Source organism: Mobula hypostoma, chromosome 2 (genome assembly GCF_963921235.1).
Source record: "Mobula hypostoma chromosome 2, sMobHyp1.1, whole genome shotgun sequence".
NCBI lineage: Eukaryota > Metazoa > Chordata > Chondrichthyes > Myliobatiformes > Myliobatidae > Mobula > Mobula hypostoma.
In genome coordinates, this window is record NC_086098.1 from 241555852 (window position 1) to 241581365 (window position 25514).

General features: G+C 48.2%; 1 protein-coding gene across 1 annotated transcript; it reads left to right on the forward strand.

Moving 5' to 3' along the window:
* The first annotated feature begins 1003 nt into the window (after positions 1-1003).
* On the forward strand, positions 1004-24336 carry LOC134342992 (proline-rich protein 36-like). Its single transcript, XM_063041765.1, has 3 exons — positions 1004-1124; positions 8408-8465; positions 18039-24336. The coding sequence occupies exons 1-3, from the start codon at positions 1086-1088 to the stop codon at positions 24077-24079; spliced, it is 6138 nt and encodes a 2045-aa protein (XP_062897835.1). The 5' UTR covers positions 1004-1085; the 3' UTR covers positions 24080-24336.
* The last annotated feature ends 1178 nt before the right edge of the window (positions 24337-25514 follow it).

Genomic DNA, 25514 nt, shown 5'->3' on the forward strand with positions numbered 1-25514 from the left:
AGAGGGTGGTGAATCTGTGGAATTCATTACCATGGACGGCTTTGGGGGGGGCGCATTAATTACATATATTTAAAGTGATGGTTGATAGGTTCTTGATCAGTCAGGGCGCTAAAGGTTACAGGGAGAAGGCAGGAGAATGGAGCAGGGAGGGATAATAAATCAGCCATGATGGAATGGCAGAGTAGACTCGATGGGATGAATGGCCTAATTCTGCTCCTGTGTCTGATGGTCTTCAGTCTATGTCGCATGGAATGTAAGAGAATGAGGGTTGACCCTTCAGAAGTGTTTACAGTTATGAGAGGTGGATGGTAACAGTCTTTACCCTTGGGGTGAGAGGGGAAAGATTTACAAGTGATTTGGGGGGGACAACATCATATAGAGGGTGTTGAGTGTATGGAATGAGATGTTATCAGATGTGGTTGCGGCAGTATCATTGAATAAGTACATGGAGGAGTGGTTCTTTGAGGGATATGGACTGGAGACAGGAAATTGGGACTAATAGGTGGGTTGGGCAGGAGTACCTGTTCGTGCTGTATTGGTCTATGAATCACTCTTAACTCCATTTTGTGGGAAGCGGGGCGATATAAGAATGGCAAGGAAAGCCAAGAAGTCGCAATAATCGGTGGTAGTAAGAGCTCGGGCTCAATTAAATTATAAACTACACTGCTGTGCATTGAATGTCTTTTAGTGCCTTTGTCACTTATAATAAAAAATAATTAATGATGAGTAATGTTTATTTAAAGTGGGTGACTTGCTATTACACGCGTCACAGATTATGACTCCATACTAAACGGTGATGCGGACTGGCGGCTCATCATTTACAGAGGCACTCCGAGCGTAGCAGTTCAGTTGTGCCGGGATTTGTAGGCATATTGCTCAACGCATTGACGAGGGAAATTGCGATTCATTCCACTCGTGCCGTAGAACAGACTACACTTCCCAGAGCCCCCTGTGCACGGTTATCGTTCAAACGCCTTTCCAAGGCAACGGACAAGCAATGGGGCGGGCGTGAAAATCCAGCCCCACCTCCCGGACCGAATTGATCCGCAAGCCTGGGCCGGTAAAGATGAAAGGAGCCCCACAAAATGTTCCTGTCTTTACTTGTTTGGCTATCTGTCTGTCTGGTAAGTCGTAGGAAGTTCAGGGCAGTTGCTGGTAAGAGCCAATGCCTCACACCACCAGAGTCTCAGGTTCCATTCCCTGGGTAACTCCAGGTGACAAACATGCGTCTTGTTTGTCACATGTAACTTCAATACCGATTTTGTCTTATTATAAGAAGCGTTTTATATTTATGAAATATATTCACAGTATGGAGTACTACTGTATTATGTTAAGAGTTCCGAATGTATACAAAAGCGACCGTTATTACGTTCTTTCCATAGAGGTGGAATGTCATGTTTTTCGGTTAACACACAAAATATACGCACCATTAAGGTGTACAAATTCAATGACATCGCAATTCTACTTCTTCAATTGCATGGCAATATTGCAAAATATCAGATTTAGGATGAGGCGAAATGGGGGTGGGGCAAGAGGGCGGCTCAACAGAAATGTTTGAAATTCAAATTCAGTTTGAAGGCAGTCAATCCGTTGTGATTGCTGCAAACTTACATTAGGTTGAGCTTTCTCTAAGCTCCACATATTTTCCCATCTTTGCCTAATATTTTATTTTGAGATACAGCGCCGAACCGGCCTTTCCGGCCCGTCGAGCCACACCACCCCGATTTAACCCTTAACCTAATTACAGAACAATTAACAATGACTAATTAATGCGCCTCGGCTCGTGGTGTAGTGGCATCAACATCTGATTTAGACGCGAAATGTGAAGTGTTCAAATCCGGCTAGTTCCTTGGGTTGAGCGTCGAGCATAAATGCTTTTAGGAATGAGGTTGGAATTTAACCTACCAAGCCGTACATCTTTGGACTGTGGGTGGACAACAGCCCCCGGAGGAAACCTACGTATTCCATGTGGAGAGTGTACGGACACCTAGAGAGAACGCCAAGATTGAACTCAACTCCGAACTCCAATGGCCCAAATTGTTAAAGCGTTGCCCTGACCGCCATGCTATCGATTTGATTATCTAACTAAAATCTGTTACTGTTGAAATTTCTAATATCGTGACACACACGGGGGTCAGCGGTATAAGGGGAAGCAGGAAGAGAAAAGGTGTCTCGGCCTGAAACATCGACTGCACCTCTTACTAGAGATGCTGCCTGGCCTGCTGCGTTCACCAGCAACTTTGATGTGTGTTGCTTGAATTTCCAGCATCTGCAGTATTCCTGTTGTAAAGGTGTAAAAGTTTATTTTTAATAAAGGTGGTGTAAAATGTTGCCTTACACATTTGATGTGACATTTGACTGCATAATACAACTTCTATCTGCACCTACCATCTGAGCAGACTGCATTCATTGAGAATGAGGAAACTGCCAGGCATTTACTGGGCACAGCCTCAGAATACAAATATGTACCATAAGAACAGACGAAGAGAATTTCTTTTGCCAGACAGAGGGTGGTGAATCTGTGGAATTCATTGCCACTGACGGTTCTGGAGGCCAAGTCATTGGGTATATTTAAAGTAGAGATTGATACATTCTTGATTAGTCAAGATTATGGGGAGAAGGAAGGAGAATGGGGTTGGAGGGATAATAAATAAGCACTGATGGAATGGTGAAGAAGACTCGATGGGCTGAATGGCCTCGTTCTCATGTCTTATGGTCTTGTGTACACTGAAACATCGAGTGAAATGACAAGCAACACAGTCGGAAGATGTGCCACACTTCCAGTGCCAACAGAGCATGCTCACGCTCACTAACCGGCAAGGCTTTGGATTGCAGGAGGAAACTGGAGCACCCGGGGGAAACTCATGCAGTCACAAGGAGAACGGTCAGCTTACTTATGGCTGGTGGAGGGTTTGAACCCGAACACCGGTGCTGTTAAGCATTACACTAGCCATTTCGCAACCGTGCAAGCCCTCTGCTAAGCGCCCTGGTATCCACGCACTTCCCAGAAGACTGGGTCAATGAGTCAATTGGCCACAGCACCCTCCCTCCCTCCCCAAGTGAGGCCCACCCGGGGGGAGTTGATGGGACAGTAGGAATAATAAAAAGTAGTTAGTGTGGAAAACCAGAGGGCACAGCTTTAAGGTGAGAGGGGGCATCTTTACACGGAGACTGGCAGATGCCTGGAAGATACTGCCAGCAACGGTGAAGGAAGCGGATACAACAGTGGTGTTTAAGAGGGCGTCAGAACATGAAGGGAATGGAGAGATATGGGTCACGTGCAGGCAGGTGGGAATAGTTTCGTTCGGCATCGTGGCCAGCACAGACACCGCAGGCCGAAGGGCCTGCGCCGGAGCTATGCCGATCTATGTTCTATGCTTGGTGATCAGCATAGCCAAGGGTCCTTAATGCACGCTCACATGTATCATAACGTGCCCACGAATGTCAGTTGTGCCCTTGGAGACTGGTTAACTCTGACCACACGTCAAATTCAAAGCCCAGTTTACGGTCAGATGCGCAAGTTATTCTGTGCACAGGTGCGATGAAAACCCTACTTCCAGCAGCATCACAGGCACGTGGCATCAAATAAGCAGCACTCACAAGAAAAACAAATTAAATATGAAATGATTCACTTATTTATTTAGAGACACAGTGTGGATCTACTGGTAGGAAATCGTCCTCCAGCCCAACGAGCCAAGCCGACTAGCAACCCACCTACTTAACCCAAGTCTAATCCCAGGACAATTTACAAAACCAATTAACCTACAAACCAGTAGGCCTTTGGACTGTGGGAGGAAACTGGAGCACCCGAAGGAAACCCGCCCGTTCCACGGGGAGAACGTACTAACATGCTTACAGAGGTCACTGGAATTGAACTCTGAACTCTGCCCCCTGTGCTGTGATAGCATCATGCTAACGGCTACACCTCTGTAGTACCCACTACTCCACCATGGTGCCAAGATTATACACAACTGATCTGTACAATTTTGTACAACAATTGTGCACAATTTTTGCAAGAAACGCAATTAGAACATAAGAAATAGGAGCAGGAGTAGGCCATCCGGCCTATCGAGCCTGCCCCACCATTCAATAAGATCATGGCTGATCTGTCCGTAAACTCAGCTCCATCTACCTGCCTTTTCCCCATAACCTTTAATTCCTCTACAATGTAAAAATCTATCTCACTGTATCTTAAATATATATAGTGAAGAAGCCTCAACTGCTTCCCTGGGCAGAGAATTCCACAGATTCACCATTCCCTGGGAAAAATAGTTTCTCCTCATCGCTGTCCTAAATCTTCTCCCCTGAATCTTGAGGCAATGTCCCCTAGTTCTAGTCTCACCTACCAATGGAAACAACTTTCCTACTTCTATCTTATTTATCCCTTTCAAAATTTTCTTATGTTTCTATAAGATCCCCTCTCATTCTTCTGAATTCCAGAGAGTATAGTCCCAGGCGACTCAATCTCTCCTCATAAGTTAACCCCTTCAACTCTGGAATCAACCTGGTGAACCTCCTCTGCACTGCCTCCAAAGCCAGTATATCCTTCCTCAAGTATGGAGACCAGAACTGCACACAGTACTCCAGATGTGGCCTCACCAGTACCCTGTATAGTTGCAGCATGACCTCCCTGCTCTTGAACAAAGATAATCATTAGAACAAAGATAAAACATTGTAGTGCAAAGTGGTCCAAAAGCATTGCTGTACTGGGGTAGTGACCAGGGTTGTGCCAGTTGGCTTATGAACCGAATGGTTGAAGGAAAGCATCTGTTCATGAACCTGTTCATGGGACTTCAGGCTTCTGTAGCTCCTGCCCAATGGGTAGCTACAAGAAAATGGCATAGCCCGGATGATGGGGATCTTTGCGGAAAAATGCTGTCATTTTGAGACAGTGCCGTAGATACTACAGATGGTGGGGAGGGATGTGCCTGTGATGCTTTGTGCTGAGTCTATGACACTCTGCGGCATCTTATGTTGCTGCGCATTTGAGTTGCCATACTAGACCCTGATGCACCCGTTTCTGATTCTGTCCTGATCTAGGGGTAGGAAATGCCCAAAAGAAGGTCAGCCCCATGCCTACATCCCCTCCAAAGAAGGAAGGTGTTGGTGGTGTTTTACCTCCTATAGGAGCTGTCACAAGATAAACTAGATCAACTGTACAACCCTCTATCCCGTGGAGACACAGCTCCCTCAACAATGCTCCTGCCAATATATCTTCCAAGCCTGCGCCCAAGGCTATGAATGAACTTTCAGATTCAGAATTCAAATCTGGTTTATTATCACTGACAAATGTCATGAAATTTGTAGTTTTGCAGCAGTGGTACAGTACAATACATTTAAAAAATCACTTTAAGTTACAAAAATATATAACCAATAAATAAGTAGTGCAAAATATAATTATGGAGAAGGATAGGTCTGGACCCAGGGTTGAGATTTTTGATTGGAGAAAGGCTAACTTTGAGGAGATGTGAAAGGATTTAGAAGGAGTCGATTGGGACAAACTGTTTTATGGGAAGGATGTAATAGAGAAATGGAGGTCATTTTAAGGTGAAATTTTGAGGGTACAGAATCTTTATGTTCCTGTTAAGTTGAAAGGAAAGGTTAAAAGTTTGAGAGAGCCATGGTTTTCAAGGGATATTGGAAACTTGGTTTGGACAAAGAGAGAGATCTACAATAAATATAGGCAGCATGGAGTAAATGAGGTGCTCGAGGAACATAAAGAATGTAAAAAGAATCTTAAGAAAGAAATTAGAAAAGCTAAAAGAAGATACAAGGTTGCTTTGGCAAGTAAGGTGAAAATAAATCCAAGGGGTTTCTACAGTTATATTAATAGCAAAAGGATAGTGAGGGATAAAATTGGTCCCTTAGAGAATCAGAGTGGACAACTATGTGTGGAACCAAAAGAGATGGGGGAGATTTTGAACAATTTCTTTTCTTCGGTATTCACTAAGGAGAAGGATATTGAATTGTGTAAGGTAAGGGAAACAGGTAGGAACGTTATGGAAACTATGATGATTAAAGAAGAGGAAGTACTGGTGCTTTTAAGGAATATAAAAGTGGATAAGTCTCTGGGTCTGTTCAAGATATTCCCTAGGACCTTGAAGGAATTTAGTGTGGAAATAGCAGGGGCTCTGACAGAAATATTTCAAATGTCATTAGAAATGGGGATGGTGCTGGAGGATTGGCGTATTGCTCATGTTGTTCCATTTTTTAAAAAGGGTTCTAAGGGTAAACCTAGCAATTACTGGCCTGTGAGTTTGACATTAGTGGTGGGTAAATTGATGGAAAGTATTCTTAGAGATGGTATATATAATCACCTGGATAGACAGGGTCTGATTAGGAACAGTCAACATGGATTTGTGCATGGAAGGTCATGTTTGACAAATCTTATTGAATTTTTTGAAGAGGTTACTAGAAAAGTTGACGGTGGATGTTGTCTATGTGGACTTCAGTAAGGCCTTTGCCAAGTTCCACACGGAAGGTTAGTTAGGAAGATTCAATCGTTAGGTATTAATATTGAAGTAGTAAAATGGATTCAGCAGTGGCTGGATGGGAGACGCCAGAGAGTAGTGGTGGATAACTGTTTGTCAGATTGGAGGACAGTGTCTAGTGGTGTGCCTCAGGGATCTGTACTGGGTCCAATGTTGTCTGTCATATACATTAATGATCTAGATGATGGGGTGGTAAATTGGATTAGTAAGTATGCAGGTGATACTAAGATAGATGGAGTTGTGGATAATGAAGTAGGTTTTCAAAGCTTGCAGAGAGATTTAGGCCAGTTAGAAGAGTGGGCTGAAAGATGGCAGATGGAGTTTAATGCTAATAAATGTGCGGTGCTACATTTTGGTAGGACTAATCAATGGTAATATATGGTAAACGGTAGGGCATTGAAGAATGCAGTAGAACAGAGGGAGCTAGGAATAAAGGTGCATAGTTCCCTGAAGGTGGAATCTCATGCGGATAGGGTGGTGAAGAAAGCTTTTGGTTTGCTGGCCTTTATAAATCAGAGCATTGAGTATAGGAGTTGGGATGTAATGTACAAAGCATTGGTAAGGCCAAATTTGGAATATTGTGTACAGTTCTGGTCACTGTATTATAGGAAAGATGTCAACAAAATAGAGAGAGTACAGAGAAGATTTACTAGAATGTTACCTGGATTTCAGCACCTAAGTTACAGAAAAAGGTTGAACAAGTTGGGTCTTTATTCTTTGGAGCATAGAAGGTTGAGGGGGGACTTGATAGAGGTATTTAAAATTATAAGGGGGATAGATAGAGTTGACGTGGATAGGCTTTTTCCATTGAGAGTAGGGGAGATTCAAACAAGACATGAGTTGAGAGTTAGGGGGCAAAAGTTTAGGGGTAACATGAGGGGGAACTTCTTTACTCAGAGAGTGGTAGCTGTGTGGAACGAGCTTCCAACAGAAGTGGTAGAGGCAGGTTCAATATTGTCATTTAAAGTAAAATTGGATAGCTATATGGATGGGAAAGGAATGGAGGGTTATGGGCTAAGTGCAGGTCGGTGGGACTAGGTGAGAGTAAGCGTTCAGCATGGACTAGAAGGGCTGAGATGGCCTGTTTCCGTGCTGTAATTGTTATATGGTTATAAAAAGAGAGCAAATTAGTGAGGTACTGATCATTGTCCATTTCGAAATCTGATGGCAGAGGGGAGGAAGCTGTTCCTGAATTGTTGAGTGTGTGTCTTCAGGCTCCTGTACCTCCTCCCTCATGATAGTAATGAGAAGAGGGCGTGTCCTGGGTGGTGGGGGTCCTTAATGATGGGTGCCGCCTTTTGAAGATGTCCTCGATGGTGCCCATGATGGAGCTGGCTGAGTTTACAACCCTCTCCAGCTTTTTCTGGACCCTGTGCATTGGAGCCTCCATGCCTGGTATCAGTCAGAATACTCTCCATGGTATACCTGTAGAAATTTGTTAGACCCTTTGATGATCTGCTCAAACTCCTAATAGAACATGGCTGCCAGGATGCTTCTTTGTAATTGCATCAATATGTTGGGCCCAGGGTAAAGATATTGATGCCTAGAAACTTGAAACTGCTCACCCTTGACCCCTTCTGGTTTAAGATGGCACTCCTGAAGACAGACGACGGCTTACTGGCAGTTCATAAAGCAAGAAGTACAACTAAAGGGTTTCTTGTTTTGTGGCTGCCTGTAATGAGATGAATCTCAAGGTCTTATAATCTGTACGTACTTTGATAATAAATGTGTTTTGAACTTTTAACTTTGAACTCTGAAGGCTTTCCCTTCCTGAAGTTGACAATAAGTTCCTTGGTCCTACTGACACTGAGCGCACGGTTGTTGTGACACCGCTCAACCAGCTGATCTGTTTCACTTCTGCATGCCTGTATTTTATCAGTATTCAAGTTATTTCTGTTCATTTTTCTTTCCCACAGACACTCTTTGAAGCTGTGGTGTGGAGCCACGCACCCCAAAGTTCGCTCAAGGACAATGGTAAGAAAATATACATTATTATTGTCACAAGTACTGAGGTACAGTGGAAGAAAAACTTACTTTTGCATGCTGGCCGTACAGATTGTTTCATCACTCCAGTGCCTTGAGGTAGAACAAGGAACAATAATAACAGGACACAGTGTTACAGTTACGGGGTAAGTACAGTGAAGGTAGACAAGAAGGGGGCAAGGTCAGGACAAGGTAGATACTGAGGTCATTTTAGGCACTCTGTCGGCTGAGGTTGGCCATGGTTGTTGCGTTCTAGATGTCTACGTGATGTGCAAACTAAGGCGGAATGATATGGAGAGCAAGCTGTTGCCCATCTAGTAGGCTCCCCATCACCATGCAGCTGATGAATCCAAAGGAATGGCAGGGACTGATACACTTTTGCACTAGCAGCATTGCAGGGGTTGCCAGGGAACATTGAACTCAGCATACGACTGTCTTGGGGATTCCAGCTCCAGGCGTTTCCTTGGGCTTTACTCCCAAAGCCTTCCCCGTGAGTAGGGATAGCCACAAGGCAGCTGAGGTTTGAGTCAGAGTTTTCCCTCCCCTAGATGAACTGCCAACAGCAGCCCATCTGCCCAAAGTGACTGGTTTTAAGGCACTAGTAATCAGACTTTGTTCCTTCTCCTGTCAGTAGAAACGATGCTGCCCGGCTTAGTGGCTAAGCCACAGGTGAAGGCCGGGAGCGGGACCTGGTTGCCAGAGGCTGTTTGAGGTGCACGTCAGTGGGAACATGCACAAGGTGGTGGGAGCTCGTCTCAATTGCCACCCTGGCTATAACAACCTTAAGGAACCCACACTCGTGTGCTCCAGACCACCTTATCATACTCAGGAGCAGTTCATTGGTCTGATAACAGCGGGGTAGAAGCTGTCCTTGAGCCTGCTGGCTCCTGCTATCAGGCTTTAGTATCTTCTGCCTGATGGGAGAGGGGAGAAGAGAGAACGTTTGGTTACGTTAGCTAATTTACTGAGGCAGCATAACGTGTATAAGACCATAAGACATTGGAGCAAAATTAGGCCAACAAGTCTCTCTACTGTTTCATAACTGACTTATAATCCTTCTCCCTATAATCTTCCACTAATCAAGAAACTATCAACCTCCACTTTAAATACACCCAATGACTTGGCCTCCAAAATTGTCTGTAGCAATGAATTCCACAGTCACTCGCCACCCTCAGCTCCTCATCCCTGTCTCAATGGACGTCCCTCTAGTCTGAGGCTGTGCCCTCTGGTCTGAGATTCTCCCACTATTGGAAACATCCTCTCCACATCCACTCTACCTAGGCCTTTCAATATTCTATAGATTTCAATTGAATCTCCCCTCATTCGTCTAAACTCCAGTGAGTACAGGCCCGGAGCCATCAAACACTCCTCATACATTAACTCTTCTCTTCTGGGATCCTTCCCATGGACCTCATCCGGACCCTCTCCAATGTGAGCATATCCTTCCATAGATAAGGGGCTGAAAACTGCTTTCAATGGTCTAAGTGTGACCTGACGAATGCCTTATTAAGTCTCAGCGTTAAATCCTTGCTTTTATATTCTAGTCCTCGCAAAATGAATGCTAACATTGCATTTGTTTTCCTGCAAGTTATCCTTTAGGGAATCCTGCACTAGAACTCCCAAGTCCCTTTGTACCTCTCATAGTGATTTTTCTCCGTTTAGAAATCAGTCAAAACCTCTAATTGTTTTACCAAAGTGCATGAGCACACACTTCCATACATCGTATTTCATCTACCACTTCTTTGCGCATTCTCCTAATCTGTCCAACTCCTTCTGCAAACTCCCTGCTTCCTACATACTGACTGCCCCTCCACCTATCTTCATATCATCTGCATACTTGGCCACTATGCCATCAATTCCTTCATCCAAATCATTGATATACAACGTGAAAAGAAGCAGCCCCAACATTGACCCCTGAGGAACATTGCTTGTCACCGGCAGCCAACCAGAATAGGCCCTTATCCCAACTCTTTGCCTCCTGCAAATCAGCCAGTCTTCTATCCATGCTGGTATCTTTCCTGCAATACCATGGGCTCTTATCGTGTTTAGCAGCCTCATGGCCAGATCTTGTCAAAGGCCTTCAGAAAATTCAAGTACACAAGATCCACTGACTCTCCTTTGTCTATGCTGTCGTTATTTCCTCAAAGAGTTCCAACAGGTTTGTCAGGCAAAATTATCCCTTATGAGCACATGATAAAATAGGCCAAAGTCAACATGGTTTTCATAAGTGCCCTGAATCCTCATAATTAATAATAGACTCTAACATCTTACCAACTATTGAAATGAGGCTAACTGGCCTACAATCTCCTCTGTCTTTTGCCTTCTTCCTTTCGTAAAGAGTGGGGTGACATTTGCAATTTTCCAGTCCTCCAGAACTATTCCAGGAACTAATGATTCTTGAAAGACCACTACTAATGCCTCCACAATCTCTTCAGCCGTCTCTTTCAAGAACCCTGGGGTGTAGGCTATCTCTTCCAGTTCCCAGGCACCTTCTCCTCAGTAACATCATCTACACTCACTTCCGCCCCGACACTCTCGAATTTCTGGCACACTGCTGGTGTCTTCCATAGTGGAGACTGACGCAAAATACTTATTAAGTTCATCCGCTATTTCTTTATCGCCCAATATTACCATGATAGCATCATTTTCCAGGAGTCTGATATCCACACGCGCTTCTCCTTTACTCTTTGTACAGTATATCTGGAAAAAAACTTCTGGTATCCTCTTTTATTTATTAGCTAGCTTACCGCACCTTCATATTTCATTTTTTCTCACTTTATTAATTTTTATTTGCTTTCTACATTTTTGAAAACTTCCCAGTCCTCTAGCTTCCCACAATTTTTAGTTACATTGTATGCCCTCTCTTTTGCTTTTATGCTGTCTTTGGCTTCCTTTGTCAGCACGCTCCCTGTAGAATACTGCTTCTGCTTTGGGATGAATGGATCCTGCACCTTTCAAGTTGCTCCCAGAAACTCCAGCCATTGCTGTTCTGTCAAAGTCCTTAATTGTGTCCCCTTCCAATCAACTTTGGCCAGCTCCTCTCTTGTGCTTCTGTAATTCCCTTTACTCCACTGTAGTCAAGTCAAGTCAAGTCACTTGTTATTGTCATTTCGATCATAACTGCTGGTACAGTACACAGTAGCTACACTGAACTACGTAAAGCAACACAAAACTACACTAGACTACAGACCTACCCAGGACTACATAAAGTGCACAAAACAGTGCAGGCATTACAATAAATGATAAACAAGACAATAGGCACAGTAGAGGGCAGTAGGTTGGTGTCAGTCCAGGCTCTGGGTATTGAGGAGTCTGATGGCTTGGGGGAAGAAACTGTTACACAGTCTGGCCGTGAGAGCCCGAATGCTTCGGTGCCTTTTGCCAGATGGCAGGAGGGAGAAGAGTTTGTATGAGGGGTGCATGGGGTCCTTCATAATGCTGTTTGCTTTACGGATGCAGCGTGTGGTGTAAATGTCTGTAATGGCGGGAAGAGAGACCCCGATGATTTCAGCTGACCTCACTATCCGCTGCAGGGTCTTGCGATCCGAGACGGTGCAATTCCCGAACCAGGCCGTGATGCAGCTGCTCAGGATGCTCTCAATACAACCTCTGTAGAACGTGGTGAGGATGGGGGGTGGGAGATTGTCTTTTCTCAGCCTTTGCAGAAAGTAGAGATGCTGGTGGGCTTTCTTTGCTGTGGAGCTGGTGTTGAGGGACCAGGTGAGATTCTCCACCAGGTGAACAGCAAGAAATTTGGTGCTCTTAATGATCTCTACGGAGGAGTCATCGATGTTCAGCGGGGAGTGGTCGTTCCCTGTCCTCCTGAAGTCAACAACCATCTCTTTTGTTTTGTTTACATTCAGAGACAGGTTGTTGGCTCTGCACCAGTCCGTTAGCCACTGCACCTCCTCTCTGTATGCTGACTCATCGTTCTTGCTGATGAGACCCACCACGGTCGTGTCATCGGCGAACTTGATGCTGTGGTTCGAGCTGTGTGTTGTAGCACAGTCGTGGGTCAGCAGAGTGAACAGCAGTGGACTGAGCACACAGCCCTGGGGGGCCCCCGTGCTCAGTGTGATGGTGTTGGAGATGCTGCTTCCAATCCGGACTGACTGAGGTCTCCCAGTCAGGAAGTCTAGGATCCAGTTGCAGAGGGAAGTGTTCAGGCCCGGTAGGCTCAGCTTTCCAATCAGTTTCTGAGGAATGATTTTGTTGAATGCTGAAATGAAGTCTATGAACAGCATTCGAACATACATGACTTTTTTGTCCAGGTGGGTTTGGGCCAGGTGGAGGGTGATGGCAATGGCGTCGTCTGTTGAACGGTTGGGACGGTACACGAACTGCAGGGGGTCCAGTGAGGGGGGCAGCAGGGTCTTGATGTGCCTCATGACGAGCCTCTCAAAACACTTCATGATGATGGATGTGAGTGCAACGGGACGGTAGTCGTTGAGGCAGGACACTGGACACTTCTTCGGCACCGGGACGATGGTGGCGGCCTTGAAACACGTAGGAACGACGGCGCTGCTCGGGGGATGTTGAAGATTTCAGTGAGAATCTCAGCTAGCTGGTCTGCACATCCCCTAAGCACTCTGCCAGGAATATTGTCTGGTCCAGCAGCCTTCCGTGGGTAGACCCTGCACAGGGTTCTCCTCACAGTGGCCACGGTAAGACACAGCACCTGGTCGTTTGGAGGAGGGGTGGTCTTCCTCGCCACCATGTCATTTTCCGCCTCAAAACGAGCGTAGTATTCAACACATCTGGGAGGGAGGCATCACCATCACAGGCAGGTGGTGTTGTCTTGTAGTTGCTGATGTCCTGAATGCCCTTCCACATGCGCCGTGTGTCGCCGCTGTCCTGGAAATGGCTGTGGATTCGCCGGGCATGTGCACGCTTTGCCGCTCTGATGGCCCTGGACAGTTTGGCCCTCGCTGTTGTTAGGACTGCCTTGTTGCCTGCTCTGAAGGCGGAGTCACGGGTCCTCAGCAGCGCACGCACCTCCGCGGTCATCCATGGCTTCTGGTTAGAGCGAGTAGTGATGGTCTTGGCCACAGTGATGTCATCGACGCACTTGCTGATGTAGCTAGTGACTGATGCCGTGTACCCCGCCAAGTTGGTAGAGTCACCATCGGTTGCAGCCTCCCTGAACATGTGCCAGTCAGTGTGCTCAAAGCAGTCTTGGAGAGCAGAGATGGCTCCTGCTGGCCAGGTTTTCACCTGCTTCTGAACTGGTCTGGAGCGCCTGACGAGTGGTCTGTATGCTATAATACTGATACATCCAATTTTCATTTCTCCTTCTCAAAATGCAAGATGGGTTCTATCATATTATCATCACTGTCTACTAAAGGCTCCTTTACCTTAAGCTCCCTAGTCAAATCTGGTTAATTACACGATTGCCTGCCCCCTAGTGGGCCCAACCTGCTCTAAAAGCCATCTCACAGGCATGCTACAAATTCCTTCTCTTGGGACCTAGCATCAACCTGACCTTTTTTGGAATTCCCCATGACTATTGTAACATTGCCCCTTTCACAAGCACTTTTGTATCTTTCAAGATTCAAGATGTCAAGATTGTTTAATGTCACTCTCTGTACACAAGTATAAAGGAAAACAAAATAATTGTTACTGCAGATCTGATGCAGCACAAAAAAAAAACACGAACACAATAATAAAAAGCACAATATAAATATATAAGGTACACACACAAAAAATCCTGGTGAACACGGCAGGCCAGGCAGCATCCTGCTTACACAAGCCAGCTAATATACATTGATTGTACGTACATAAAGTGCTGTTAAGTGTAGGAGTGCCTGTAATAAGATGACAGACAGGAAATGATAAAGTAGTGGTGGTGGGGGGTGTGGAGGGGTGGGTTGGTGGGTGGACATGTTGATCAGCCTTGCTGTTCGGGGAAAGTAACTGTTTTTGAGTCTGATGGTCCTGGCATGGATGTTACGGTGTGTAGTCTCCTCCCTGATGGGAGCGGGTCAGACAGTCCATGAGGAGGGTGGATGGGATCCTTCATGATGTTACTGGCTCCTTTTCAGCATCTTTCAGTACGTATGTCTGCTGAGGGGGATAGGCTGTTGTAATCTCCCATTGTAATTTATACCTCACATCCTGGCTGCTGTTTGGATGTCTGTATACAGTATAACTCCCACAAGGATTCTACAACTTCCAATCCAGTGTCACTTCTTTCTAAGGATTTGATTTCTTTTTTTTACCCCTGGGCTTCCTCGGCTCCAGGGAAAATTGTGCCAGCTTATCCAGCTTGCTTTATAGCAGTCCTGGAAAACTGAGTTAGTTTGTTATTGTCACATGTCCCGAGAAGCCTGTCCTGTGTATTGTTCACATGGATCAGATCATGCATTGAGCTAGAACAATGCAACTTACTGCCCGTTAAGCTGCTGGCGTTTAGGGCAACGATGAAGGTCTTCCGCCTCTGGTGACGTTCAGGGCTTCCTTCATCGTGTCAGTGGCTTCCTCTTGGTTTTCACTACTGTCAGCCATGCAAGTCCCGGGTGGAGACTCAGGAATACCGTCACACTCAGATATACAAGGATTCTGCATTGCTGTTTGCATAACAATTTTGCTTGACCAGTCAGGGTTGTTAGCCCTGAACCTGGAGGACTGGTGGACCACTCTGAGTCCAGCCTCTATCCTTTGACCTGTTGGGCATGGGTGACCCTACCAAGAGCCAAAGCATAAAGCCCCGAATCCAGCCAATGTAGCTCTCCAGGTCACTGAGGCACGTAAGCCCCCAAACCATGACAAGGAAGGATGTGGAAGCATTGGAAAGGGTACAGAGGAGATTTACCAGGATGCTGCCTGGTTTAGAAAGTATGCATTATGATCAGAGATTAAGGGAGCTAGGGCTTTACTCTTTGGAGAGAAGGAGGATGAGAGGAGACATGATGAGAGGAACTGAGTGAAATACATGTTAGTAGGGAAGTGGTGTTAGGTAAATTGAAGGGATTGAAGGCAGATAAATCCCCAAGGCCAGATGGTCTGCATCCCAGAGTGCTTAAGGAAGTAGCCCAAGAAATAGTGGAAGCATTAGTGATAATTTTTCAAAACTCGTTAGATTCTGGACTAGTTCCTGAGGATTGGAGGGTGGCTAATGTAACCCCACTTTTTAAAAAAGGAGGGAGAGAGAAACCGGGGAATTATAGGCCGGTTAGCCTAACGTCGGTGGTGGGGAAACTGCTGGAGTCAGTTATCAAGGATGTGATAACAGCACATTTGGAAAGCGGTGAAATGATCGGACAAAGTCAGCATGGATTTGTGAAAGGAAAATCATGTCTGACGAATCTCATAGAATTTTTTGAGGATGTAACTAGTAGAGTGGATAGGGGAGAACCAGTGGATGTGGTATATTTGGATTTTCAAAAGGCTTTTGACAAGGTCCCACACAGGAGATTAGTGTGCAAACTTAAAGCACACGGTATTGGGGGTAAGGTATTGGTGTGGGTGGAGAATTGGTTAGCAGACAGGAAGCAAAGAGTGGGAATAAACGGGACCTTTTCAGAATGGCAGGCGGTGACTAGTGGGGTACCGCAAGGCTCAGTGCTGGGACCCCAGTTGTTTACAATATATATTAATGACTTGGATGAGGGAATTAAATGCAGCATCTCCAAGTTTGCGGATGACACGAAGCTGGGTGGCAGTGTTAGCAGTGAGGAGGATGCTAAGAGGATGCAGGGTGACTTGGATAGGTTGGGTGAGTGGGCAAACTCATGGCAGATGCAATTTAATGTGGATAAATGTGAAGTTATCCACTTTGGTGGCAAAAATAGGAAACAGATTATTATCTGAATGGTGGCCGATTAGGAAAAGGGGAGGTGCAACGAGACCTGGGTGTCATTATACACCAGTCATTGAAAGTGGGCATGCAGGTACAGCAGGCGGTGAAAAAGGCGAACGGTATGCTGGCATTTATAGCGAGAGGATTCGAGTACAGGAGCAGGGAGGTACTACTGCAGTTGTACAAGGCCTTGGTGAGACCACACCTGGAGTATTGTGTGCAGTTTTGGTCCCCTAATCTGAGGAAAGACATCTTTGCCATAGAGGGAGTACAAAGAAGGTTCACCAGATTGATTCCTGGGATGGCAGGTCTTTCATATGAAGAAAGACTGGATGAACTGGGCTTGTACTCGTTGGAATTTAGAAGATTGAGGGGGGATCTGATTGAAACGTATAAGATCCTAAAGGGATTGGACAGGCTAGATGCGGGAAGATTGTTCCCGATGTTGGGGAGGTCCAGAACGAGGGGTCACAGTTTGAGGATAGAGGGGAAGCCTTTTAGGACCGAGATTAGGAAAAACTTGTTCACACAGAGAGTGGTGAATCTGTGGAATTCTCTGCCACAGCAAACTGTTGAGGCCAGTTCATTGGCTATGTTTAAGAGGGAGTTAGATAGGGCCCTTGTGGCTACAGGGGTCAGGGGGTATGGAGGGAAGGCTGGGTTCTGAGTTGGATATCAGCCATGATCATAATAAATGGCGGTGCAGGCTCGAAGGGCCGAATGGCCTACTCCTGCACCTATTTTCTATGTTTCTATGTTTCTATGATAGAGGTGTACAAGATAATAAGAGGAATAGATAGAGTGGATAGCCAGCGCCTCTTCCCCAGGGCACCACTGCTCAATACAAGAGGACATGGCTTTAAGGTAAGGGGTGGGAAGTTCAAGGGGGATATTAGAGGAAGGTTTTTTACTCAGAGAGTGGTTGGTGTGTGGAATGCACTGCCTGAGTCAGTGCTGGAGGCAGATACACTAGTGAAGTTTAAGAGACTACTAGACAGGTATATGGAGGAATTTAAGGTGGGGGCTTATATGGGAGGCAGGGTTTGAGGGTTGGCACAACATTGTGGGCCGAAGGGCCTGTACTGTGCTGTACTATTCTATGTTATGTTCATCTTGGGCGAATAAAGTGTAGAAGCTACCAAAAATGTGCAGTGTAGGTAAAGAATAAGGTGCAGATACATAGTGAGGTCAAGAATCCATCTTATCCTACTGGGGAACTAGGTAATATTCTGACAACAGCTGGGTGTCAGCTGTCCCTGAGCCTGGTGGTATGTGGTTTTTGGCTTCTGCCTGATGGAAGAGAGGAGAAGTGGGTATGTGGGCAGGGTCTTTAATTATGTCAGCTGCTTCACTGAGGCAGCAAGAAGTTAAGACAGAGTCAGTCCATGGAGGGGAGGCTGGTTTCTGTGCTGTGCTGAGCTGTGTCCACAACTCTCTGCAGTTTCCTGCGGTCTCAGGCAGAGCAGTTGCCGTGCCAACCCACGGAGCATCCAAATAGGATGCTTTCCATGGTGCGTCGGTAAAAATTGCTGAAAGCCGACAGGAGCCTGCCAGATTTCTTTAGCCTTCTGAGGAAGCAGATGTGCTGGTGTGCTTTCCTGGCCGTTGTATCTACAAGGTTGGTCCAAGACGGTCAATTGGTAATGTTCACCCCGAGGAGCTGAAAGCACTCTGCCCTCTGACAAGGCATTGAGTGGACCAGATAGAACGGTGAGTTGGTTTTGGTCGGGAACCCCGAACTGAATCTGAGCAAATTCTACTTACAGCAGAAGCAAGCCCCTTGAACCGCGACGGCAGAACGCTGGGTGACATCATCTTCGATGTCTACGCCAAAAATGCGTCCATGCCATCGCTGCTGGAACGGATGCTGGCGGACGACGTCGGCAAGCAGACCAACCACGAGGTAAGAGTCTTCCAGCCCGCGGCCGCTCAGCCCGCGCAGAGCCAAAGCAATGGCAGCATGAGAAAAGGGGTCCCTCAGCAGCCAGGCCAGTCCTCCAAGGGACCTCCCGATGCAGTGCATGTGGCGCACCCCCAGAAGGGTATCGGCTACGCAGAGCGGCAGCTGCAGCTGTTCCACCAGCTGTTCGATAGGTACTTAAATTTCAAAGCGCACAGGACAGGCGAAGGGACGGAGGATGCAAGAAAGGAGCTCGAATCAACTTGTGAGAAAATACTCCGGAGGAAAGAGAAGAGGGCGGAATCGGGGATGGGAGATCACAGCAGTCAGGTGGGAGTAACGACCACTGAAGCAGATTACTCCCATGGGCTCTCTATGGGTGACCATTACCAGATGACGAATACAACCAGGTCATCCCAAAATACTTCCAACCAGCAAACAAACTTTTCCTCCGCATTTGAAACCCTGGTTAAAACAATGTTTTTCCCTTTCGCTGGGCCCTCTCATGAAGCTCCCAGCCAGGAGGAAGCTGAGGGCAGAGATAAGGGAACAATTAGACAGGAAGTCTTCGAGACTGACCTGACCCAGAGGAGCCCTGAACTGTCACCCACGGCAGAGGCTGGCACGGAGCCTCAGACAGAGGAGATAACCGTATCTCAGCCGAATGTCTTCACCTCAACTACCATGGCGTCCGAGGTGAGCAAACCCACATCGACACCAGATTATCTGAAGGACAGTTCGTCGACATCAGTCACAGAGATACAGACGGAAGATTCCGTTTCAACTACCGAAACTCACAGTGGCAACGCCACCACCTCGACCACACCGACTGCGGACTTCCAGACAGTCAGCCCCTTCACGCCAACCACGGAGAAAAGTGATTTTTCCACTCCCTCCAAAGGGTATGATCTTTCCCCCTCATCCACAGAGTTACATAATCATGTCTTTCCTATCTCGTCCAAAGCACCTCAGAGGCACAGCTCTCCCGTCACCTCCAGAGGACCTCAACAACATGGCTCTCCTACCCATTCGGTAGGACCTCAACAACATGGCTCTCCTACCGCTTCTGAAGGACCTCAACAGCATGGCTTCCCTACCATTTCAAATGGAGCACAACAACGTGGCTCCCTCACCCCTTCAGAAAGACCTCCACAGCATGGCTCCAGTACAGTTCCAGTTGGACCGCAACAGCTTCGCTCCCCCACCCCTTCAAAAGGATCTTATCAGCGTGGCTTTGCCATCCATTCAAAAGGACCTCAACAGCATAGCTCCCCTAAGCCTTCAAAAGGACCTCAAGAGCATCGCTCTTCCGCCTCGACAAGAGGACTTGCAAAACATGGCCTTCCCATCCCAACAAGAGGACCTCAACAGCATGGCTCACCTACCCCGTCAAAAAGACCTCGAAAACATGGCTCCCCAGACCCTTCAGGAGGATCCTGGAAGCACGTGTCACACTCCGCCGCCGAGGTCCAGTCCGACAGCGGGACAGCCGAGCCGCCCAAACAACGCCCGGGGAATGGGTTAACCATGGCAAAGCGGAAAGGAATCCTGAGCAGGAGCTTGCTCATGCAGGAAGACGAACCGCAGAATGTGGACGATGAACTTGCGATGATCGAATTCGTATCTACCACCTCGCCACCCGAAGGGAAGCGACATGAAGTGGTGAGAATTGAGGAGACCGCTGACTCTTCAAACGAGTCGGACATGGCTTCACTCGAGAAGCTTATGAAGAATCTGAACGAACAGTTCTCCAGGCGAAGCCCCACCAAGAACGACGTGAGGAACCTGGAAGCTGCCATCGAGCGCTTGAATGTAGCGCTCTCGAAGTTCGCGGACGCCGAGGCTCCCCAGGAGCCCGGCCGCGGACCCGCTCCGACTCCCTACCGGAGTAGGGCTGGGCAGAAGGCGGCAGCGGAGCCGCAGCGCCCGCAGCTCAGATCGGAGCCTACCGGTAAGGCGGACGAAGCGCTGGAAGAAGTTATCTTGTTTCCCGAAGCCGTCGTCACCGGCGGACGGGCAGAGAGAGAGGATGGAGCGCAGACGTACCTGAGCTCCGACCGCCGCGCACGGCCCCCGGCTCCGAAGGAAGGGGCGCAGGAGGCGAAACGAACGGCGGCGTGGCCCCCGCTGAAACAACAGAGGGAGGAAGAGGGAATGATTCCGGGGGGGAGTCACTCTGCAGGCCACACCAGCGTACTTGGAAATGCGGTGAGCCACGTTGATGCCGTCCAGCCGAGAGACGGGAGTGCGACAAGATACAGGAGGTCCCCGCTTTCTCGCGGCAGCCCGCCACCAGACGACGCTCGCAGCAGACGAACCCCAAAACCATCCGTGAAAGTCAGCTCTCCAGGGGTAAAGCACAGTCCGCTTCCGATCTCCTCCACGGAGAGGCACTGGGGGCCACTCCACGACCTCCCGTTGAACGCCCGCGGGCAACAAGGGCCTGCCTCTTCTTTCATTCGTCCGCCCGTACGCGCGGTGTCTTCCAAGGGACCTTCCGAGGTTTCCCGCAGTTCTCCCAAAAGGGCTTCTGTGAGTCTTTCGCACGCCCGGTCGGATCAGGGGGCTTCCGCGCATTCCACAGCGCGGACATCATCCCTTTCCACGACCCCGAAACCTCACATCCTTAAAGGCCCGTCGCTCTCTTTCCTTGGGAACGGCAGACCCACGGCCAGTGTGTCCGTTCCCGCTCAGGGAATACCAGTTAACAGAACGCCTTTCCGTCCTGTTAAACCCCCACCATTCAAAAATGCGCCAGCAACCAGAAACCCTCAGCATACACTTCGGTCCAGTGCCCATGTAATTGGACACGACTCAATGTATTCCCAGAAAAATGGCCCAGAATCGCCCATTCGCAAGAGGTCTCTACTGACTCGCCCTCCCAGTCCCCGCAAGCATAACGCACGTTTGGATGCTCCCTTTCCTCCGGCCCACCGCTCCCGCCAAAACCAACCTGCCGATTCTTTCCTGAGTGGGAGAGATGGGTCGCCTCCCAACATCCCAGATCGAGATCTGTCAGGGAACGGGAAACCTCGAAGAGGTTCCCAAGGGGCGTCCAGGAGCACTCCCTTGAAAAGACAACTGGCCAGTTCCCGCGCTACGAAACCCAGCGGTGGTGTTTATCCGCCGGGAACAGGAAATAGAAAGCCATTCCTGAACTCCGGAATTCTGCTCAAGGAAGAGCCTCGGGCTGTTTCAGCAGGAGGAGCAGACTCCCTTGATCAGCGCGTTCGCGCTACACAGCCCCCTAGAAATGGGAGGCGTGTCATTCCCCCTCCTGAGGACGTTCAGTCCTCAAATCCTTCTCACAGTCTCAGATCGCCTCCCCCCGAGAACGTACAGTTCTCAAATCCTTCCCTCCGTTTGAATCCACCTTCTCCCGAGAACGTAAGGCTTTCAAACCCTTCCCATAGTCTCAACCCACCTTTCCCGGAGAAGGTACCGACTTCACACCCTTTCCACAGACTCAGTTCTCCGTCTCTTGGAAATGTAAGATCTTCAAGCCATTCCCGAAGTTTCAGACCATCTTCCCCAGGGAACAGAAGGACTTCAAACCCTTCCCGCAGTTTTAATCCACCTTCCCGGGAGAATTTACAATATTCAAACCCTTCCCAAAGGTTCAATCCACCTTTCCCTGATATCCAATCTTCTCGTCCTTCCTCCAGACTGTTTTCTGCTGGGAGCAGAAAATCTTTAAACCCTTCCCAAGGCCTCAGATCATCTTCCTCTGGGAATAGAAGACCATTACATCGTCCTTTTAATCTCAACCCATCTTCCTCTGGGATTTTAAGATCTTCAGAATCTTCCCGGAGACTCAATCCATATTCCACTGGGAATATGGAACATTCCAATAGAAGGTATAAAAACAATTCCCAAAATCTCAACCCTTCTCTTACTGAAAACGAGAGACCCTCTTTAGTGAAAAGTCCACCTAACTCTAAAGAAATGTCTCCTAAGCTTCCCCACCGCCTCAATCCCCGGCCCCCTGGGAAAGGGCGGTTTTCAGAACTCTTCTATAAGTTCACTCCACCCGCTTCTGCAAAGAAGCGTTCCCACAACCCCAATCCATCCAGCGCCATGGATGCACTGTCGGTAGCCAGACCAAACAACCGCCCTCAGGCGTCTTCTGTGGGAAGGCAAGTCCCGCGACTGCATTTCAGCTTCCCTCAAAAGGCCCCCCAAAACAGACCGTCAAATTCCCAAAATTCCATGAAAAGATTTTCCAGCCCTTCGCTGGGCCCCAGACTGGTTGCCCCCAGTACTCGTACTTCCATCCTCTTAATAGATGAGCCGTCTCAAATCTCTAACACACGGCGGATCCATCATGTGCATTACCTGAAAACCCCCATGGACAGATCTTCGGCCCTGCGCCACCCCACTCCCAGTGCCCGCTGGGATAGAGCGCCTTTTGAGGAGTCTGCCATCACGGCCCCAACGGAGAGAATACCTCCTAATCCCGTGACAACTCCCCCCACCAGGAGGTTTTTAAACCCAATTCCGATGGAAAACGTGGCCCCGAGTTCTTTAAATGCCCCCTCTCTAGACATTCCCATCAGGAGGCTGGTCCCACGCCTTCACCAAAGCCGGGTCCATAGGAGACCCATCGGCTTATCTTCAACCCCTTCCGGCGGTCCCAATCCAGTGGCTCCTTTGGGTGTGTCGCCTCCCCCAGAACAGATTCTCCTTCAGGTTACACGCCCACCAATTGTCACGGACGAAGTTGTTCTACTCGTCCCGGACAAGACGCAAGAGCCACGTGCTCACCACCGGGAGGTAGTCACGGCGGTGGCCCCACTCCACCCGCAAGTCGCTGTCGAGGTGACGCGGGTGGGTGGGCGAGCGCCTCGCCCTCATCGCCTTCACGCCCTGTACCCCCCCGCCAGTCAGCCTTTGCCCCTCAGCGCCGCAACTCTGACCGAAAGCTGGCGACCTCTCTCCACGTCCACCGCCAGCAGCCCCAAGCCCGGCGCGACTGCCAAGACAAGCAAGGGGCCGTTCAAACACAAGCAGCACCGCCCCACCTCCAGCGAAGCCACCACGGAATTCGGGAAGAGGAAAATTAACCACAATAAGACAGCCCGACCTCCGAAGAAAAAAACTTCCAAAACTTATCGCGTTAAAAGTACTCCCGACCCCGTCCGCAAGAAATCATCTAGAGCTTCCCCCAATCCTGCTGCGGTCGTCCCGGGAGATAACACACCCTTGTACCCTCCCCCCAATAAATCCCCAAGTGACCCGTCATACAAGAAATCGTGGAGGCCCCTGCTTGCCTCTAGTCCAAACATCGCTCCGAATGAGGGATCTTCCCGCGATCCAGTCAACGGGAGATCCGAAGCGCACTCCCAAGCTTCGGCTGCAGACTTGTCAGCGAACTGGGCGCCCTTCTTAGCAATTCCAAATGTTGGACAAATCGCACAGAATCACCATGGCCACCGTGCCATCGCTCCCTCTGTGGGACTACCAAACGGCCCAGCAATGGACCTTGATCACAAGGAGCCCTCGGGCCACCTCGGCTCCCGCCAAGCCCCCACTCCCCACGGGCACGCTGCGTACTCGCCCCGTGCTGGAAGTTCCCGCTTGTCGGGACCCCCAAGTGACGCCATTCCAAACCGGCTTCCGATCAGTAGGGCGTACGAGAGTCTCCGCAGATCTGTCCGGAGTATAAAGGCAGCCATGGGGTCCTTGGCCTTTCCTTCTCGCAGGCGCACCGAGATGGCCCCCGCGTCGCAGGGGGGCCCGCCAACCCTTGCAAGCCGTAGGGTTACCTCACCGTCATCCGGCCCTATTCCGGGACACGGCTCACTCGCCGAGGCTCCGCACAGTCCCGCAAATCCAGCGGCGCAAGGCAATCTCGCTGCGTCCCGACTCAAAAACGTACTGGGCCCAAAAGTGGCGAAAACGATCTGACAGCAGCGGATCACGAATTGGAGGTGTTGACATCGAGACCAAGACAGTAGCACCCGACCGGTAATATTGGGGCAACCAAGATGACTGCTACGCGCTGGTGGAGTGAGGAGGAATTGTTCCGCCCTCGGGTCAGTTCTCCAGCCGTCCCCACTCCCCATTCTCCGAAGACCCATTGTAGCTCTTTAAAAAAGTGTGGGACTTCGACACTTTCTTCTTGAAAATGTAGATTTATTTATGTGCAATTACATATTACAAAACAAAAGAGAGAAAGCATTTTGCATTGCATACTTTGCATTTTGAGTTCTGTCATTTCTGTAGTTACAAATAAGACTTACAACATTACAGAGTGTGTCTGCCGTTTGACCCGACTGACAGCTCTTTCCAATTGAAAACTCCGGTAATTCAGTACATCCGGCCGCCGCACTAAATCAGTAGACTTCACTCCCTATTAACACCACGGCGTAGCTCAAGTTTATTTTTGTTTTTAGATTTTACCCGGCATTATAATAAAATCTCCAGGGAACCGGAGACCAGATGAGTTACATGGGAATCTGGACCCGGTAATTTACAGGGATTTGGAAACCGGGAGCCGGTGAGTTTCAGGGATGTGGGACCCGGTTCCCGGTGAGTCTCAGGGTTTAGATGGGACCAAACCTTTTCTGTATCCAGGAGGATTTATTGAATCAATATGTGGACAGTCCATTGAGAGGAGGGAAATGAGCCTAGCCAGCTAACTGACCTTTCAGTGGGTGACCAGTTAGGGAACAGTGACAACAACTCCTTATCTTTCAGGGTAGCTATAGATCAGGATAGGATTGGTCCTTGCAGTGGAGTTTTAAATTGTGAGGGCATTAGGCAGGAACTAAGAAGCATCAATTGGGAACACCTTTTCTCTGGCAAGTCCACATCAGACATGTGGAGGGTGGTTAAAGTCCAATTGCACAGAGTACAGGAAAGGTGTGTAGTCACGGTTTTTAGTCAATAAAAAGGAAGTGCATGTAAAGCTTCTGAAATTAGGATCAAACGAAAAACATGGCGTTTAAAGAAACCAAAAAAGAAAAGAAAGGGAGGCTTTGGGGTTCTATTGTTTAACTGTCATTCATTCTTTGGGCAGTCTTCTGTTTTCCTGGATGTCTGTGAAGAAAAAGAATTTCAGGATGTGTATTGTATACATTTCTCTGATATTAATTGGAACTATTGAACTAAGGGAGGGAATTTGGAAAGCCAGGAGGGACCTTGGAAAGTAGGATTAAGGTGAATCCCAAGGCATTCTATACTTACATCAAGAGTAGGAGGATAACTAGGGAGAGGGCGGGACCACTCGAGGATAAAGGGGAAAGTAGGTGAGGTACTTAATGGGTACTTTGCGTCAGTGTTTACCAAGGAAAATGATATGGAGGACCAGGAGAAGAGTGCTAAGTTGTGTATAATATGT

Coding starts and splice junctions, on each gene's coding strand:
- LOC134342992 (XM_063041765.1), top strand. CDS start 1,086: ATGTTCCTGTCTTTACTTGTTTGGCTATCTGTCTGTCTG. Junction 1,125..8,407: donor TTTGGCTATCTGTCTGTCTG/GTAAGTCGTAGG, acceptor TCTTTCCCACAG/ACACTCTTTGAAGCTGTGGT. Junction 8,466..18,038: donor AAGTTCGCTCAAGGACAATG/GTAAGAAAATAT, acceptor TTCTACTTACAG/CAGAAGCAAGCCCCTTGAAC.